The following is a 19,164-nucleotide window of genomic DNA, read 5'->3' as shown; positions in this document are numbered from 1 at the left end:
AAAAGTAAAGAATTAAAAACAGCTATGTAGTGAGTGCAAAGTGTGCATTGCTACAGTGACTTCTCTCTAATATTATCTTAAAATAAATAAATGTAATTTGAGATAATAAAGTGTGATTTTTTTTTTCAAAATTTATTTCTTTATTTTTTAGAAAATTTACACTTTCCCATCAAACTATATACAATTGTTTCTGCACGTTGCAAATGGAGGCGGGTAATGCACGCCCACAACGCAACTCAGCGAGAGAGACCTTTACGGTCCCTCCCACTATAAATACCTATCCCCTTCCTTTAGACCGCCAAAATTCAATTCAATTCTATTCCCAAAGAAGTCCGTTGCATTTTGCTCTCTCTCTCTCTCAAAGTGAAATGCACCTCAACGTCGACTACTTCTCTCCGAGCGAAAACCTAGAACCCCCGACCTTCCTCCGCCTCCCAGTCCCTCACCTCCCTCCTCCCACTCTCTCCACCCTCCCTGATCTCATCCCCTTCCTCTCGCCCATCGACTTCTCACTCCGAATCCACCATTTTCCCATCGACTCCGCTCTCTCTAACTTCTCCTCCGCCGTTCTTCCTCAAATTATCGACGATTCCGATCTCGGAAACTTTGACGTCAGTGTTCCGTCTTGGAGTGGAAAAGCCTTCTTCGACGAGAATTGGCTTGTGCAGGTAAAAACGGCCAGATTACTATATGTGATTGTCGGCAGATTCTGCTGTCCAATCGTGTGCACTGAAGATTTTTCTAGACTTTTTTATGTGAAGTTTTCAGGATTTGGTTATTGAAAATAAAAGTAAGCTTAAGCTTTGTTTAGCTCAATTTGATTCTAGAAGTGTTTTTTAAGTTTTATTTTGTTTATTGTGGAGTTTTTCTCAATCGTTTAATTCTGCTGTGGAATTTGGCTGGAAACTCTAAATTATGTCTTCTAGGGCCGAATCAGTAAATCTGATCTAATTTAATTTGGTTGCAGTCCGCTATTTCTTGATTTAAATTTTTCAAAAAACCGTTTTTGAATGTGAAGATCTGCTTTGTTGGATAAGAAAATTCATTTGTGTTTGAAGCTAAAACATTGACTTTGATTAGGTGAACCGGTTGCACGGAGCTATTTCGCTCCGGTATATGTCAAACTGGCGACACCAAAGATGTTGGAGTCAGACTTAATTTTGTCTGTTGGATTTTTTGCTCCTCTCACTCTTTTTCTCTCTCTAAAAAATCAAAAGGAGGAAAGAAAATGATTCTTCTTCAACTCGTTTTTCTTCTTAAAACTTCTATTGAAGCTTAAGTGCTCTCTCTCTCTCTCCCCGGGGGTAGTTCTTGCTTTGACGACAACCCGTGGGAGCAAAAGATTTTAAATCTGAACATACATTCGTAGAATTTTGATCAAAATCTTTTTGAAATACCTGTTGCTTTAAGCTCATCGGGGTTCCTTTTTATTTATATAGTTTGTGTTGAGTTGCAGCAAGAAAACGGTATTTTCTCCAAAAAGAGGGAAGTGGATGGCCAAACAACTTTTGGATACGAAACTCTAGAGAGTGTATTGGCAAAAGTGAGACAATGAATCTGTTGCTGGTTTCATGTCATACTCCTTTTTGGTCTTTCTAGGGGTTTTTCGTTAAGTATGACTCATTACTGCAGAAGGCTAATGGAATTGCTGTTGATGATAAGGATGCAAGCAGATATGATGTTATCCAATTTGAAACACCAGAGCTGGATGCATTGTTGGTAATAAAATATCCACAAGAATATTGATTATTTGGTTTCTACATATTTTTTAAACTTATTGGGATATGCTCCTGGCATCCTAATTGTGTCTGTACATTGCAGGAAAATGTCTGTTTTTTTGAGGAAGAGGATGTACAAATTCTGTCTGGAGATCCAGAAATTGAAAATTGTCTGGTATTTATGTTAACAACCCTGAAACTTGTAGTCTTTGTTATAATTTTTTCCTTATAATTTGCTTCGCCTCAGACTGTTTGTAGCTGATTCACCATGTTGGATAATTTGTCAGTAAAATTCCAATACTTTGGATGAATAATGCCTCTAATTCTGTACTTGTTTTCCTTTTGAAGCTGTAGTGGCTATAGGAGTAAGGTACTAAAAGTTACCATATCAAATAGGTTGATTTAAGTTGTTCTTTTTCCTTCTTTTTTTCAGTGTGCAAACCGGTTCAGGTCTTCTTTTGCAGTAAAAGTGTAGTTTGTGTGCATGCGTGGGTAGTTGCTGTTTGGTTTCAAATTGTCTGAAAGAGACATTATTGAGTAGCCCTCCTCTTTTGTTTCTCTTTTTCTTTCTATATATCTATTTCCTGACTACTTTTACCTGTATGTCTCCTTGTATTGGTATTATCTATCTTTCCCAAAAATAAAGCCAAATGAAAGTTATTTACCTTGAAATAAACTTTTAGTTTGGATTCCCACTTGTATAAAAAAAATCTATTAGTTTGGCTTCCTATATTTGATGGGTGAATTAACTGAGATCCTATATTTGATGGGTGATTTGATGGGTGAATTAACTGAGATCCTTTAGCATGAACATTGCAGGCTCTAGGTTACAGATTAGGAGTCATTATACCTGGTGTTAGCATCATTTGTGATTGATCATTCTTGCTGTCTATTTTATTTCAATCATTGATTTGCAACAAAGGATAAAACTGGTTTTAAGGCTTGAATAGGATTAAGTACTCATGCTTAGCATTTTTCAGTTTCCTTACTGTTCCTGTGTGCATGTGCTTGTAGGTTTAGGCTTTGTGGCAACAGGAATCTCGTGAAACTTGATCATTGGTTGGTCTAAAGAAAGTGGAATAATAGAGCTAATTTATTCATTGAAAATAGGATATATTTTATTGTGCACCCTCAAACTGCCATCATTTTTCAAATTTCACTCCATAATTAGCAAAACCAACAATTTGGTACTCTAAACTACAATTTCTTTCAATTTGCAACTCCATCCAATCAACCCATTAAGGAGTGGCTGGCCAGGGCCACCTTGGTACTGGCCAGATCTTGAGCGGCCCAATCTGGGTCACTCAAGGTGTGGTAGAGACACCTCGTGGGTGGCCAGCATTTTTTTTATTATATATTTTTAATTTTAAATGAAGGTATTTAAGAAATTTTAAATAATGAGATATTTTAGATAATTCACTCTAAATCTAGGGTTTCATCACAATTAATCTGTCAGATGGACAATAAGATGAAAATTGAAGGAAAGCAGTAGTTTTGGGTACCAAGTTATTAGTTTTGATGGTTTGGAGTGCAATTGATAAAAGGGTAGCAGTTGGTGGGTGCTCAATAAAATTTCCCTTTGAAAGTATTTCCATAGATACTTTGTTGTAGTTAATTTTTATGTTAACTTGTTCATTATTGCTGCCTCACAACATTAGCATATTTTATAGGAAGACTTTTTGCATGGGATCTAACAGTATCCAAGCATCATTTATGTGTTCTTGTTGTTTTGCATTTGTTTAGGATTCACAGAAGCATAAATCACGGCTTGATCTGTTTCTGGGCTTGGTATTTCTTGCAGGAAATGCTTAGGCAAGAGTTAAGAATGCAGGACCCTTGTGAAGTTCAAGGACTGATTTATTCAGTTGAAGATGTTACGTCAAAATACACCATGGAGCAAAAGGCTTATGTCTTGGAAGATGATGGTTCTGTTCAGGATCAAATATGCTTTCATCAAAGCCTTTTTCCTTCTCTAGAAGTTGATGAGACAAGTTTGGGAACTTTGACGTGCTTGTCTATAGAGGAAGAACTTCTTTCACTTCTTGAAAACACTGAACACCTAAGTTGGCTTCAGAAAGATAACATGGTCAACAATGTTGAGGAACTTTTTGGGTCTAGGGCATATGATATATCGCAGTTTCTTCCAGCTCATTGTTTATCAAAGGATTGCCCTGATCATGAGTTGGCATCCATGGAAAATCTCCCTGAAATGGACTTCATAAGCATGGTGGAACATTCACAGATTCAAGGAAACCCCTCATGTAAAGGGAAATCACAACTTGACTGTTTATTGGCAGTGAGTCCTGTAATTTTTCAAGAATTTCAGTTTCTTGATGTGGACTCATCTCAACTTTTCGGGGCTGTCTTTAACAGACAGACGGCATATGAACCAGAAACGTGTGATTGGTTGTTCACGGAAGACATGAACTTTAAAAATTTCAATGAATTGATTGTTAGTTATGAGCTAGCTTTGGTTGATAACACATTCAAATCATTGCCTGTACCTCTTTTCTCTGATGATGAAAAGACAAGGTCACTGTGCTCCATTATTGAGGATAAACTAGCTGGCTTAGAACAACTGCCTCGATCTGCATCTGATGAGATATACTTGGATTGGCATCTTTTGGAGGAAGATAAATGCAACTCTAGAATTTATTCTTCCTATCATAGTATGTTGGAGGATGTAGATTCACCTACCTTTGATTTTGATTTGGGGTCTTTTGATGATGGGAAGTTGTTATTTGAAATTGTTTTCTCAGATAATGTTTTGAATAGGCCAAAGACAGAAGAAAAGAAGGAATCGTTAAACTTGCTTCATCATGGCATATCTGTGTCAACTGCTCATGATGTGGGAGGTGTTTCAAAAAAATTGCTGGATGATGAATGTCTGAATCCTGGAAATGGTGAACAATTAGCCGAAAAAGATGCTGAGAGAGCTTTTTTGTTATTCAAGTCTATGTCACAATTCAATGATCTTGATTTTTTCTTGAATCCTCGGAAAGCTAGTGCTGGGGAATATAGTGACTCTGCTATTAAGGCAGTTGTTGCTGATGCTGCATTTTCTGAGGTTCCATCCAGTAACTCAAGTGCAGCATGTGCATCCACTGGAGTACAATTGCATCATTGTGATGTTGTGTCATATAAAGTTAAGCTGTCTGATATTATTGTGGCCATTGTAGACAACTTTGAAAAGAGCTATCTAGCCATCTTGCAGAATGAAAGAGAGATGATAAAGACATATATCCCATTTCTAGCTGAAGAAAATTTTAAATTGCTCAGCCTTCCAAAACAAAAATTGATGGACTGCATTAAGAAAATAAATGCACAAGGAACCACCTCTCACAGAGATGAAAATATTAAGGTATTTTTTACCTTATGTGCACTTAAACAGATGGCTTGGTATGTGTGTTTCTATGGAATCCATCCAGCTCATCAATACGTTGACAAGTTATGTCAAAGTTTGGGATTCTTGAGATCGAGACTAGGCAACCTCTGGCCCTTGATTGAAGATGCAGGAAGGAAAGTTGAGAGAGAAATAACTAGCTCACATCCGTCCCTGACATTGATCCAGGAGATTTTGCATTCAAGCACCACCCAGGGTAATTTGAAAGTGTTGATTGTGGCTGAAGAAATTTTCTGGTGGTCATTGAGGAGTTTGTTGATGTCAGTGGGATTATCATTTAGTGAGTTTGAGAATTATTATGCACATGCAAACCAATCAGATCTACTTAAAAATGATGAAGACTTCATCAATACTAAAATGGATGCCTTGCTGGTTGCAGATTGCCTATTGGTATCCCATGAGTAAGTTCTAGTCTCATAATGTGGTTATCCATTATCCACAGAATCCCATTTGTGGGAAATGTGGCTTCAATATCGTTGTATATCATGGTAGTCTTGCAAGATATAATAAGATATGACCCCATTGGTAGTTTGTAGAGCTCTGCATTTGCCTTTAGTTATGGCAGTAAATGATTCTTTTCCGTTCTGAACAGTATCACGGTTGTCGTTATATTACTCAAAGTTTCTGATATATCTAGCTTCTTTCGTCTTTCCTGTGAAAAAGGTTTTTAATCATGTTTAGCTTGTAAAATGCTTCCTGCATGAAAAAAGTCTCTGATCAATGCCTTTCTAATCCTTGCTATGTTGAACTCACGTCTAATTTATCCTTGTTATGGTTTATTTCCATAGCATGAAGAATTTCTCTCATTTTCCCTCTGAATTAAAATATATACTGGTATTGGACTTGGAATCAAGCCATTCCTGCATGTTGTTTTCATAGTTATCTGTTTTTATGATAGTTCAGAAATTTGTGTTTCTAGAATATCTATTTATTTATTTACTTATTTATTATTATTATTATTTTTAAATCTATATAGATTGATCATGTTTGTAGAACTCCTCCATATACCTGAAATTCCTGTTGCAAACTGTACTTATTGTTGAGGAGTTCAGAAGCTTTAAATAATAATTGCTTATCTTTCCTCAAGGCGTGTTTCTGCATCGTTTCCCTTCAACAAATTCGGCATCATCTTGGAATATGGTGGTTCGTATGGCTCATCTAGAATAAACTATCTTTCCCCAAAGTTGGTAGGGTTTCCTCGACTTCACTTCTTGAAAGTGGAACTGGATAAATCTAGTGCTTCCAAAGCACTCTGTGAAGGTGTTGATATGCCCCGGATCACAGAAATGACAATGTTAACTCTGCCCTACATGACAATGGTAAATCTCCCCCACATACTTAAAAACATATTTCTTATTTGTCTATTCCTATTTCTATTCGTCAAATTACATGCATATCTTTGCTAATCACCGGTCACATGTCAGTGGGCATAAATTAGTTCTTATTCATATTTGTTCATATTTATGTTGCACAGTTTTTGAGTAAAGTGAAATATTAGAAGATAAATATAGATTGTTACATGTTAAGAATATGTCGGCTTTGACTTGCACGTCTATGAAATACAAAAGTGTACCTGATTTCTTTCAACCAAAAGCTTTCTAACTTCAATATCCTGAATTTGAAAGTTATCACTTTGTAGGTGATGGAGGCTCTATCTAATTAACTTGGTAGCATCTACCAATTTTGACAAAATCCCGATATATATATATATATATATATTTTTTGTTTTAAGTTAAAGTTTGATATGTGCTATTCAATTTGATATTCGTCATGAGCAGAATGAAATGGAAATTGAATATGACACTGGAACTGTCTGGTATGGATGTTACCTTGCAATAATATTGTGGAAGAGATAAAAAATTTTAATAATTAAAATTTTCATCAGGCAGACATGGGGTTAGATCCATTAATTGACGTAGGGCTTTAGTCTGTTCAGGCTTTACCTTGATTCGGTAGCAAGTTATCTGTACCTTGATGTGGTAGCAAGTTATCTGGAAAATAAGTAGCAATTAGAAAAAAGGCCATCACTCAATGTTGGTCCTGCCACAACAGTGTTCTGGGAAGGGAGACAAGCATATTGCTTGTCCAAATATTTCTCCTTTTATGATGTGCACTTGTGTGTAGATTAACCATTTTACCTAGTTCCCATTTTTTAGGTTGACTATTCCATTCTGTAAAGTAACATTTAATCCTATTCAAAACATGGCATGAAGTTGCCGCAGAGAATAAAATACTTGCAACCTGTAATCTAATGAGATCAATAAAAGCTAGAAAATGTGCTGGTGGTAAATTGGAACATAATACTGATACTTTCTTATTGCCAACAAGCGTCAGTCATTTTCTCCCTTTAACAAGGCAAATTGACTAGGTAAAAATCAGTGGCATCACAGTTTGATCTGATATTATTTTCAAGCTTAAAAAAACAAACAACAATATGGTTTGTCGCATGAGCATTAGATAACATCAAATTTGAGACTACTTTCAATAATGGGTTAGAAGTTCATGATACCAATCTACTAGATTGATGTTCTATCCTTTTATTGCAATTAATCATCTCATTCTAAGGGTAATGCCAGTTCTCGGTTCATGTTGTTGACTTATTAGTTTGTGGGCTTATTTAAATCTCTAGACAACTATGCTAACACTTGTTGTATCCTAGGAAAAGAGCGAGAATATGAACATCCAAAAGCTAGAGAAACTGATAAACTTTTTGCCCATTGAAGGCAAGTTCACTATGGGACCCTTGGGAGCTGCAGATGAAGCAGAAGCTTGCTGTATGCCTCTGCCAGTTCCCACTGTGCCATTTGCTATGGAATCAGAGAATGTTTCACAAATCATGGTACCTTCCCCTGAAAGAATCATTATTGTGAACACTCAAATTTTTGATAAGCAAATGATAGTATCTAGAAGAAGTACCTACCAAAGAATTCTTGCAATGGAGAAAGAAGGAGCACAAGTTGTGGAACGAGATTCAGATTTGCCTGTGGATGTTATAATCAGTTCTGCTATTTGCCTAGTGTGGTATGATTGCAGAAACATTGGAAAGAAAGCAGCTGCATTAGATGAGGCTTCTTCTTGCTTACCTTTGTGCATTGAGAATGTTGCATCAAATGTTTTAACATTGCTGAGTTTTACTTTCAGTGGCTGCTTTCTGGTAATTTCTGTATCTATATGGCTTACCTTTAGGGCGCTAGCTATATCTGATCTTTCATTTTTCAAACGGTTCCATGGAAAAAATAATGCATTCTCCAGTAGGGCTGCAATACAAAACTGAGCAACTCGATCTTCAGTTGACATGATCTTGGTGAGGGTTATTTGAGGAGCCTTTTGTTCAGGTTCTAGAAAATACAAGCTGATCTGGAGCAACCTATTATTTGGCTTTACTTGATTGTTCACTCGATGCTCCTAAGATGATGAGCAAAGCTTGAGCAGTACCCTACTCATATTAACTCTTTTAGGCCCTTGACTCGAGAGGCAAAATAATACTCAAAAACATACATGTGTCTTCTTTTAGACTTTTTTTCTTTTGAGGATTTTGGAATACTTTGAATAAGAATGGTAAATCTGACCTCATTCATATGCTACCACCAGGAAAAAATTGCTGATATATTTTCTTTTGTTTTGGGGGGGGGGGGGGGGGGGGGGGGGGGGGGGGGGGGGGGGGGGGGGGTGTTTAGCCTACCATCAGCATTCCATTATGACTCCTACATTTTATTAATTAAATTGGATATTTAGTTCATATTTTAACAGTGAGGTAGAATAATCTAGAATAGCTAGTTACAAGATGAAATTTATTCTTACTTGCTAAAAAAAGTGTTTTTTGTTTCTCAGGTCTTCGAGGGAGAAATCAGCTTCCTTTCCACCATAATGGAATCATCAGATGGACTCTATGCTGCAGCAGCGAGCCTGGGAATTGATTTACAGATCTTTTGCTCCTATTCATCTGAGATGACTGATGAAATTATATTGAGCTGCATCAGTTATGCCACTAAGTTGACTAAGGGCCTATATCCTAAAATGCCTGAGTCAGAAACTCTTGCAGAGTCATTTCTCACGAAATTTCCTTCCATTAATCCTTTGATGGCTCATGCTATATTGTCTTCAGGAGGCGTTCTCATTGAATTTCTTGAATGGTCACCTGAATTCAGGACCCGTGCAATCCAAAAATATAATGTTTCTGAAGAGAGTGTCAGATTGTTTAGTGCTTTGTGCAAATACGGTGAGCGGGAGGATTCTAAGTCAATAATGACAGACTGCTCCTCAGTATCTTCTGGCCCTGACTCAGAAAAGTGTCATTTTAATATTGGTTCTGGAAGAAGACGAAAATACAGCGGTAGCCCTCACAAAATTGACTTACATATGGATGCATTAGTGAATTTCGAGACATTATACAAATTCCCTGATGACGCCTTGGATCCTTCTCCATTGTCCAAGCCAAATAATATGTGGATGTCAAAAGATCCTAAGATATTTGATCGGTTCAGAAAACCTAGTACACTTCCGAATGGGCTTTTTGGTCAAAAACAGGGATTGGATATGGATATGTTGACAAATCCCTCCAGTTTACCCAATCCATGGGATTCTCAGTTCTCTAAGAGTCCGCAGATGTCAAATGAAATAAAAAGGCCCTATTTCTCTTTTAGTGATATAATGCCCGGTCATAATCAGGTATCAGATACTGCTATGATGAACAATTTGGATTGGCATGGCATGAGGAAATCTGAGAATCAGAGTGGGGACATTATAGGTGAAGTTATTGATCTTACTGATAGTCCAGTATCAGGTCAGGATTTTTCCTCTATTGGTAGTTCCATGAAATTCTCACTTTCTGTGCCTGAGAGGGATAATTACTTGACAAGAAAGTCTAAAACTGCTAGAAAATTGTCATTTGGTAAAAGCAGTCACCCACCTTGCTCAGTGGCTGCTGAGATTAACTCAAATTCAGATATCTGGAGTTTTAAAAAAGTTCAGAGGCAAGATTTCCCAGAAGTAGCCAATGATTACCAAGTGCTCTTAGAAGAGGGCTCAACAGAGAGAACTGTAGCAGATTCAATGGGGTTAGCATTCGAAGAGAACAAGATATCATCTTATGGGGCAACACCGCTCTCAAATGCCCTCAGTTCAACTCATCCGCAACAGAATTCACCCTGGACGATAGAATTTCTTAACAGAATCAGGGAAAAAAGCAGATTGCGTCAGCAGTCCCTTCCATGTGACACATCTTCTCCTTGTTTAGGGTATTCAGGGAATATATCAAAAGTTTCTAAGAGAAAAAGTCCCTCTATTCTTGAATTTTACAAGTACCAAGGAAGCAGCATGCCTAGACCTGAACAAAAGAGGCAGAAGAAATCTGTACAGTCATCAAACTCATCCAAAAATAAAAAAGCTTCATCATCTGTTTTTCCCACATGGACCCCTTCTGACAAGAGAGCACGAAAGGTTTGTCTACACTCCCTTTTCATTTCATAGACAGTTGCCTTTGTGTTCTATGTAACTTCACAGCAGTTTTATTCATCTTAAAATATTTTAAGACTCAACCAACTTCAGACGCTATCTTTTGCAATGAATGGAAGTGGAAGCCAAAGTAAGCTGGTCTGGAGCGATGGAACTCATGGTCTGAGTAAAAAGTTTCGGAATCAACTATAAAATGGCGAGGAAGTTTTTCAGCAACATCAATTAATTTAAGATTGTGACGAGAAAACTTCAGGTTGGTTCTGAAACCCGGCACAATAACAGCGGCGCCTTTTCTCAGTCTAATAATAGAATGATATTTGAAGTATGATAACTCACGTTTAACTTGGTTGTTTGCAGCCAGCTAGAGTGCATCTGTTTTAGACAGAGACATTGCAACATGTTTCGAAGCATATAAATAAGGGGCGTCTCAATAGTAAGCTTCAACATCACAATTAGTAGTATGTTACATCACAGTCTGAAGCACATCTATAGTTGGCCTCTTAATGGTAAGCTCCAACATCACACCTGATAGCCTACTATGCTACAATAGAATATATGGCGAATAGTATTGAACTTACTTCACTGATGCATTCTGGTTTACGCTCAAATGGGCATTCTTCAACGATTTTGCATAAAAGCCGTCTTTCTATGTGGCACTTAGTAGAAGTCAACTCCTTCTCAAACTGATCACTAGATTCTGATTGAATATATTTCCCTAAAACGTGGCACTAGCCACATACGCGGGAGGTATACAAAGATTTCGATGATTTAAAATCTTGCAAGAACTAGCGCACTGGAAAACATGGAAAGATCAAGAAAAGAGGTGTTAAAGATAGAAACCAGTACGAATAAGGAGGTATGGACGCCCTGAGGAAAGTTGACTTATAATGTGAGAGAGGTTTTTTTTAATCAGTGACTTATAATGTGAGGAAGTTTGATTATAACTTATATGATATAATAAAATATCAAACTGATCCAGACAACTGAAATGTCAAACTAGTTTCGGATCTCAAATTACTTAAAACTGGCAGAAATAAAGGACAAAAGTTGACAATTTTATCTAGATGATAGTTTCCAAAATCTGCGCCAGTAGTTCTGTTACTACACATTATATTTGGTAAATACCATGTTCCTACCCTAAACTATAAGGCCAGTTGCTTATTAAAAAAAACTATGAGGCCAGTTGCAATGTTCCCCCTATACATAAGTTCAATTAATCAATGCTGCTCTGTATGGGATTAGTAACAATATTCTCCTATCTTTAAAGGTTCTATAATTTGTATTTATACAAATGATGGATAAATGCAATTCACTTCTCTTTTTTCCCTTTTCCTTTTACACGGATGGTCTATTTATTGTCAATAACCATACATCAAAAACATGAAGCTGATGTTAATTTTTGAGAAGCTCTTCAAAATGGTAGTGAACATGGTCGATATTTTTACTTTTGACAAGGCTACAAACATTTAAGAGATCTTTTTCATGCTGTGTTTTCATAGAATGGAATGAGATCCCAGCTTTGTATAATTCTTCATTTTAGAGTGTCATATGCCAGTGAATACGGGAATCCCATAGTTCCTTAAGCCCCAGAATGTAGAATTAACTGGACATAGAAAACTTTTATATTGAGAAAGCATTTATAGTTTCACAGTATTGGGATTCCATGAGAAATCCAAATCTGCTCAACCAAACTTAGTATCGATATTTATAAGTGGTTATATGACGTGAATCTGAATTGGTATTCCAAGACACATACCTGTTTTTGAAACTCTTGGTTCACCCTCCAACCCTTATTTATGGCAGATAGAGAAGCCATTTGGACCAAAGACCAACGGTTTAGTACGAGTATGAATTCATTGACAGCAGTTAGTTCAGTAATTTGGGTCATCTTATAATTTTTTAAGAAAAGAAATCATAAACCATTTCAATATTTGTTTCACTGTCATTATGAGCAATATAAACATTTTATAGTGGCAAATTCCAGAGATTAGATAGTGTTTCCTGCAACTGTATTATCCAGATGAATATCATAAATGAGTAAGTAAAGGCTGTTTCATTTAAGAAATGTGTCGATGATAATTGAAAAAAAATACATTCTTCTTGACCAGATCTACAGGAATGCAGATCCTTGATCTGCTGTCTGAGCATATCAGGACCATTGGTTGATTTTCTAGTAATCTTGTATTGTCCCTGACTCCCTAACTGGATGAGCAAGAGACGCATACGGAAGTGTTACTTCACAAACTTTACATTGTTTTCTTGACCACAGTTCAATGAAGGTAATGGTCACACCTGGTTTTGGTGCTCAATTGTTTAACCATATCTTGCTGCTGCACTAATGCGAGGCTCCATGGCTCTTATATCCATCATGTTATAGAAAGCTAATTCTTCTTTCCATTCTTGAGGTTTCGTACAGTCATCACTAGTTGTTGCCTTTCACCTTCAACCTCTGCAAACTTGAGACTTATCTCTGAATATCTCTCTTCCATTTCTTTCAGCTCTTTTTCCATATATTTGTTCCTTTGCTTCAGCAATGCCACTTCAGATAACAAGTTGGTATAATTGTTGTTGTCCCCAGCATAGAAAGTGGAGACCTTCACCTCTTTCTCAGAGTGGATATCTCCTCTCCTGTTAAAAAAATAAAATAAAAAATTATATATAAGAAAACAATCAGTAACTCAACTTTGTCTCCTATGACAAGCGCACCTATGCAAATAAAACGTGACAGCTTGAAAGCTAAATATATCCATAACAGGGTACTTGTAACGGTGCAGCAAATTGAATTAAAAATATATGAACCTAAGCTCACTTAATCCAATGCTTGTACCTTTCATGTGGTACTACAATATCTTCTTTCTGCAATGACTTGTCTTCGGTAGCACCCATTTTAGAAAGCAGTGGGTTTTCTTGGGCATTTTCTCTTTCTTCAGATTGTCCATTGCAGTTCATGAGCTTCTTCTCCTTACCGGTCATTTCTTCTTCCTTCTGTAGCTGATTTTTAATTTGAAATATTTGCCTCCTTAAGTTTTCCTTCTCCAATTCTTCTTTGTCCAAGACATCTTTTAACTCATTATGCCGGGCGTTAAGGTCTTCCACTTCTGACTGTAGATCATTACTCATCGCTTCCTTCTCATCTTTTAAGGACCTCATAGCAATAAGCTCTTCATGTATTTTTTCTGTTTCCTTCTTTGCTGAACCTAATTTTTTCTCCAAATCACCCCTTTCTTTGTTCCATGTTTGCATGAGCATCTCCTTTTCACCAACAGATGTCTTAATTTGTTCCCTGTCCACCTGCTCAGAGAAGTTATACTTTTCTTTTGTGAGCCTTTCTACCTCTGCTCTAAGCATTTGGATATCCATCAAGAAAGCCTCATGGTCTTCCCTATCATGCTTTTGTGCATATTCGAGTTGCATGGACTTTTGGTCTAGTTCCAATGACATCTTCTCTATCTTATTTTCATCTAAATGTATTTGGTTCAAAAGCTGTTGCTGTTTCACTTCATTCTGATGTTTGATTAGTCCAAGCTCTTCATTGGCTTTTTCGAGCAGTTCTTCCAAATTTATTTTCTGCAGACGCAATTCTTTAGCTTCTGTCAGTGCTTTTGTGGCCTGCTTCTCATGCTCATCAAACTTAGATGCCATTTCTACTGAAAGCCTTCTAAACTCCTCCTGGAGACGCTCAGCCGTAGCAGCATTGTTCCACCTGGTCTTCCTCAAGCCCTCCTCTGCTCGGATGGCTCTCTGTTCCTGCTCAGTTTTGGCACATGTCATGGCATTGAGATTTTCTTCAAATTCCTCTGCCTGCTTCTCCAGTTCTGTTTCTAAATTCTGAACCTGGATTTCAAGTTCATTTATGGAGAGCAAAGATTCTGAGAATTCCTCAGTCTGCTTCTTGAATTTTCCTTCTAATCTCTCTATCTGAGATTCAAGTCCTTTTATTGTTTCCATAGCCGCTAAATATGCATTTTGTGTCATTTGTTCTTGTTCCTGGTTCTTCTCCAACTTCAATGAGATATCATGGTTTTCCTGCTTCAAAAGCTCATAGTCCAAGACTAGCTGTTTCATATGCATATCTAGCTCTTCCTTGTGTTTCTTGTAGAATTCTATTTCCCCATTCAGGTCTCTAATATTCTGCTTCAACAAATCTACTTCCTCCGAATTATCATGCTCTTTAGCCAATTCTTCCAGTGTTGAATTTTTATCCCCATTCATTTTGGAGGTGGAAAGATCAGTTATTTCCCTATTTTTTCTCTCCAGCATTTCTTCAAGATCTCTTACTGCATGAATTAAATCCGTGTTTGAGTCTTGTGTCTTCTGCAGCTGTAACTGAAGATCCTTATTTATATTCTTTTCATAATTAAGCTCTTGCCTCGTTGCTTCTAATTGAACTCTTGCACCTGTAATCTCAGACTGCAATGTTTTTGGAGCTTCTGCCTCGTTAATACGTTTAAGTTGTGACTTGAGTTGTTCACATTCTATTTTGAGTGCATCTTTCTCCTCTTTGAGGCTAAAAACATTTCTCGATAGGGTGTCTCCTTGTTTCCTCTCTTTCACAATTTGTCTCCGAAGTGACTCTAGTTCCATTTCCGATACTTCTGCTTGCCTCATCAGAGCAGCAATTTCATTTTTGAGTTTTTTGAGGGAATCATCTGATGCCTCTTGCAACTTTTCTCCTGGAAGGTTGTCCTCGGGGCTGTTTATTGAGTCAACTAAACTTCCGTATGAAGCTGAATCCATTGAGCAATCAGTGTTTGACCTCCGATGCACACGATTTTTTGTGATTATGGAATCAAGAATTCCCTTCTGAGGCATGGAGTTCCGTCTGATATGTGTGCGCAAGCTGGTAGGTTCGTAATGGATGCTATTACTTCTCAATCCAGGATCTTGTTGAGTACTTTGTATAGAGCTGGTATTCCAGCATGATGCTAATGTAGCACTAGAACCAGTAGATGCTCTGGAGATGCCATTTTGTTCAGATATTTGAGACATGGTTCCATTCCGATGCCTATCCTGTACAGCAATCAACAAAGAATTCTATAATGACTCTTCAACGATGCCATATATTTCTAGTATTTTGATATTGTGTCATTTAATCTTATTGAAATTGTTATTCAGGAGCAAATAGGAAAATACTAACAAGTATATGACCCAAGACCTTACTTTGTACAAGTTTTCATCCGTACTGCAATTGCCCGGTTGGTTCTTCAGGTCTTTGTCATGGGAAAGCGATGGAGCTCTATATTCTTCACTGTCTCTGTGTTCAAAATCTTAATCATGTAATTTGACTTTTTTAACAGAGAACAAAAGAAGAGAAGAAAAAAGCAAGCTATGGTGAATAAACTAAATTTAGTCATTTATTTATTTATCTATTTAATTTGCTTCCACTTACTTTTGATCAGTAGCTTCCTCCATCTTCTGAATTGTTACCTGCCTCAATAATTATTTCAAATATCAGGAATCACAGAAGAAACTAGAATCCAATGAAGATGCAGTTCTAATAATTTTTTATTGTGTTTGTTGTATGTTTGTAAGTTACATGTAGGACGGCGCCAGAGTTGGCAAACTTGAGGGGCAGAGAAACAGCGGACGGCTTGGCTTCTGCGGCAAAATCTGTAAAATCAATTGAAGCTTCTCCGAGATAACCAGATTTCGATGATCCCTGCAAGAACACATCAACTTGCCATGAAAACCCACTCTGAAAGTAAAATCAAAACTGAGAAGCGGCGACAATGCCATACAGTTGAAACAATGAAATGGTAGATCTTCTCGTTGAGATTCCCTGTTTTGGGATCCTTGATGAATTTCACTTTCTCATATATAGGATTCTCCCAATAACAGGTTCCATCCTGAACTGCTGCTCTCTCTAGTCTCACCGTTGGCTTTCCAACATCCTCCGGCACCAAAGATATCACCAATGTAGATTTTTTCAGCTTTGGCACCTGAAAAAATGGAGATGCAAAAACCAGGTAAATTGCTCCATCACACTATCCACTCTATATGCATTTCCATGTATATTTCACAGATAAAGTCAAACCAATCACACCCAACTAAAACAAAGCCCATCTAGAAAATAGTAACGGGAAGAAACACTCTTTTCTTTCGCTTCCCCAAATTCATACCTGAGTTGCCTGAAACTCCATTTTGAATACAGCTTTGACCGTTTTCTTCTTGCTCCATGACTTGAACATGTTTTTCTGTCTTATATATATATATATATGTATGTATGTATATATATTTCAGATCTCAGCCAAATCTCACTCACTCACCTCACTTAGATTTCAGGAAAGATAGTTTGGTCCTCTACTACTGCTCAATTCAAGAATATTCTGAAAGCAAACAAAGGATGTGTGGTACAGTTAAAACCTTGTAATTTTCCAGCTTAAAACACTAAAAGGATTCTGGTAAAGGGTCTGCAAGTGAGAAGTTGAAGATGATTTAGATAAAGAAATGATGGCAACGTTACAGTACATAGTAGAGGAAGCTTCTCGTTAATATTTTAATCAAACCATACATAGTATTCGTAAGGGGAGTCAGACATGAGTGAATCACATCATCGTTTACTTTTGGCTCGCATAAAGCACGAGGCTTTATGGTTTAAATGACATAGATGACCCTGTACTTCAGAACCGTCTACTGTAGCGTGTCATTCTCACTTATTAGGAGCCATCTTTTTAGGTTTGGGTTTCAATGCGGCCTTTATGGTTTTGGTTTGCTGCTTCTTCCATTTGTGTATTCCGATCACAAGAAGATCGTGAATAATTAATGATTCTAAATTCTACGTTTAAAGCTGAAAGAACACACATATATAATATGCATGAAGTCGTTTTTTTTTTTTTGGAATATTCTAATTAAATTAAACATCCACATTTCAATATAGTAAAAATACTTTATTTTTTTTCTTTAATTGACTGAGACACCTATTTCCTTTTTTTTTTTTTTTTTTTTTTTTTTGGGTCTCTTATCGCTTTTGCCTTCTATGTGTTTGCTCTTTTCTCTCTTCACCCATCTTTGAAGAGAGCCTGCTGCCTGCGGTACAATACTGGAAAAACATTATTGGACCAAAACCATAGTGCTTTGATATGTGCTCTTGAATAATCAATGAGGCAGCGGTGGCCCAACAAAACACATATGCCTCATAATTAAAAAGGACATATATATCATATCCTCTCCCTACAGACCACGATATATAAAGGTAACTTTTCTCTTTTCACTGAGCAGGATGCATAAAGCTGCTACATTTATTATTTGGTACCTCATTTGGGATCAACGGCAACCACCACTTAAAATGAGTGGGAACACGTGGGGACATGTGCTCTCTCTCTGAGTTCTTGGGGGCAATATTTATCTTGTGGGATGGATGGATATACAGCTGTTAAGCAAAAAAGAAAAGCAATTTATCGTGTCAGACTCAAAATGACTCTGGCCGATAAATATCAGTATTTCCTTTCTGAAATTTCGTATGGTAGCCAGTGAGCTTGCCACTTGCCAGCTATATGTTGTACACGCCGCCCTTTCAGTGTTTGACCTTAATTCTTGATCTGTGTTTGGAAACAGTGCTACTCATGTTTTGAATGTCGTATTTGATACCGTCGGCCATTCATTAAAACGATATATTTTGATATTAATATCATTTCATGTATCGTTTTAAAATAATCAATATATATATATAAATTATATATTAAAATAATAATTTATATATAAATACATATATATATATATATAAATTATAAATAATATATTCTGAATTGAGAGTCAAAAAAAAAAATTAAAAGTCAAAATATTAATCGGTATGAATCGAAATAGAGGTCGGTACATATTAAAATATAGACCGATACGATCAGTATTTGGACTGGTATAAAATATATATAATACTTATACCGTACCAATAGTCGGTACGGTATATACCGGCCATACGGTACTATATTTAAAATTGTGTCTACTAGTCAACTCCTACCCTTCTTAACTTCCAACTGAATTAGTAAAAGGAGTAATTTATACCACAACCTTGTTAGAATCATGTGTTTAACTTGTCTTCCCTTTTCTCGCAGTGTGCAATATTGGACCCCCACCCGGATTAATAACATGACTTTGGTACAATATTATTTTGGTCATGAACGTTTGTATTATTAATTAGGTGCTTTTGCATGCTTTGGTACCATATCTTGGTCATCATAAACATTGGTTAGGTGCTTGGAAGGCAAAGTACAACCTATTTCATTATTATTTTTTATTGCTTTGTCTGAGAGCTACTACCATTTGATTCATCCGGGGGAGAAGAAAATTAATATGCTCAAAGTAAAGGAAAATAAATGCTACTACTTAGCTAATAAAATAGTGCAAAAACAAATTATATTAAGTTACTAATAATTAGACTACTTACTGTATTCGAGATAAAGAAGTATTAAATAGGATCACGAACTCAGGACAGTGCAGGGTTTAGTTTGACTTTACGAATTTCAGTACTCCAGCAAACAAGTAACAGAACCCAGCATGCACAAGTAGCTATAAATAAATAGGGGATTCTTTAATCAAGAACTATTAATTATCTTTACTTTTATCTTGGTCATTTCCTTTTATAAGCAATTTAAA

General features: G+C 36.7%; 2 protein-coding genes across 4 annotated transcripts; one reads left to right on the top strand and one right to left on the bottom strand.

Moving 5' to 3' along the window:
* Window positions 1–265: 265 nt before the first annotated feature.
* Window positions 266–16,257, top strand: LOC121252370 (protein SHORTAGE IN CHIASMATA 1). 3 transcript variants are annotated; one of them, XM_041151964.1, is made up of 11 exons: window positions 266–668; window positions 1,457–1,543; window positions 1,633–1,719; window positions 1,822–1,893; window positions 3,520–5,522; window positions 6,209–6,440; window positions 7,781–8,275; window positions 8,953–10,560; window positions 10,669–10,828; window positions 10,933–11,008; window positions 16,118–16,257. In XM_041151964.1, the coding sequence occupies exons 1-9, from the start codon at window positions 369–371 to the stop codon at window positions 10,765–10,767; spliced, it is 4,983 nt and encodes a 1,660-aa protein (XP_041007898.1). In that variant the 5' UTR covers window positions 266–368; the 3' UTR covers window positions 10,768–10,828; window positions 10,933–11,008; window positions 16,118–16,257. The 3 variants fall into 3 exon arrangements, with proteins under 3 accessions (XP_041007898.1, XP_041007896.1, XP_041007897.1); XM_041151962.1 differs by having other exon boundaries at window positions 16,108–16,245; XM_041151963.1 differs by lacking the exon at window positions 16,118–16,257 and adding an exon at window positions 15,691–15,819.
* LOC121252371 (myosin-J heavy chain) lies at window positions 12,795–16,832 on the bottom strand. The gene is made up of 7 exons (XM_041151965.1): window positions 16,695–16,832; window positions 16,314–16,514; window positions 16,112–16,234; window positions 15,965–16,002; window positions 15,739–15,823; window positions 13,403–15,597; window positions 12,795–13,203 (listed from the first exon to the last, which is right to left on the bottom strand). Exons 1-7 carry the CDS (start codon window positions 16,761–16,763, stop codon window positions 12,957–12,959), a joined length of 2,958 nt encoding a protein of 985 aa, XP_041007899.1. The 5' UTR covers window positions 16,764–16,832; the 3' UTR covers window positions 12,795–12,956.
* Between the last annotated feature and the right edge of the window lie 2,332 nt (window positions 16,833–19,164).

This window comes from Juglans microcarpa x Juglans regia, chromosome 2S, assembly GCF_004785595.1.
Source record: "Juglans microcarpa x Juglans regia isolate MS1-56 chromosome 2S, Jm3101_v1.0, whole genome shotgun sequence".
Taxonomy (NCBI): domain Eukaryota; kingdom Viridiplantae; phylum Streptophyta; class Magnoliopsida; order Fagales; family Juglandaceae; genus Juglans; species Juglans microcarpa x Juglans regia.
The sequence above is the reverse complement of the archived record's forward strand: the minus strand, read 5'-3'. Positions and strand labels throughout refer to the sequence as shown.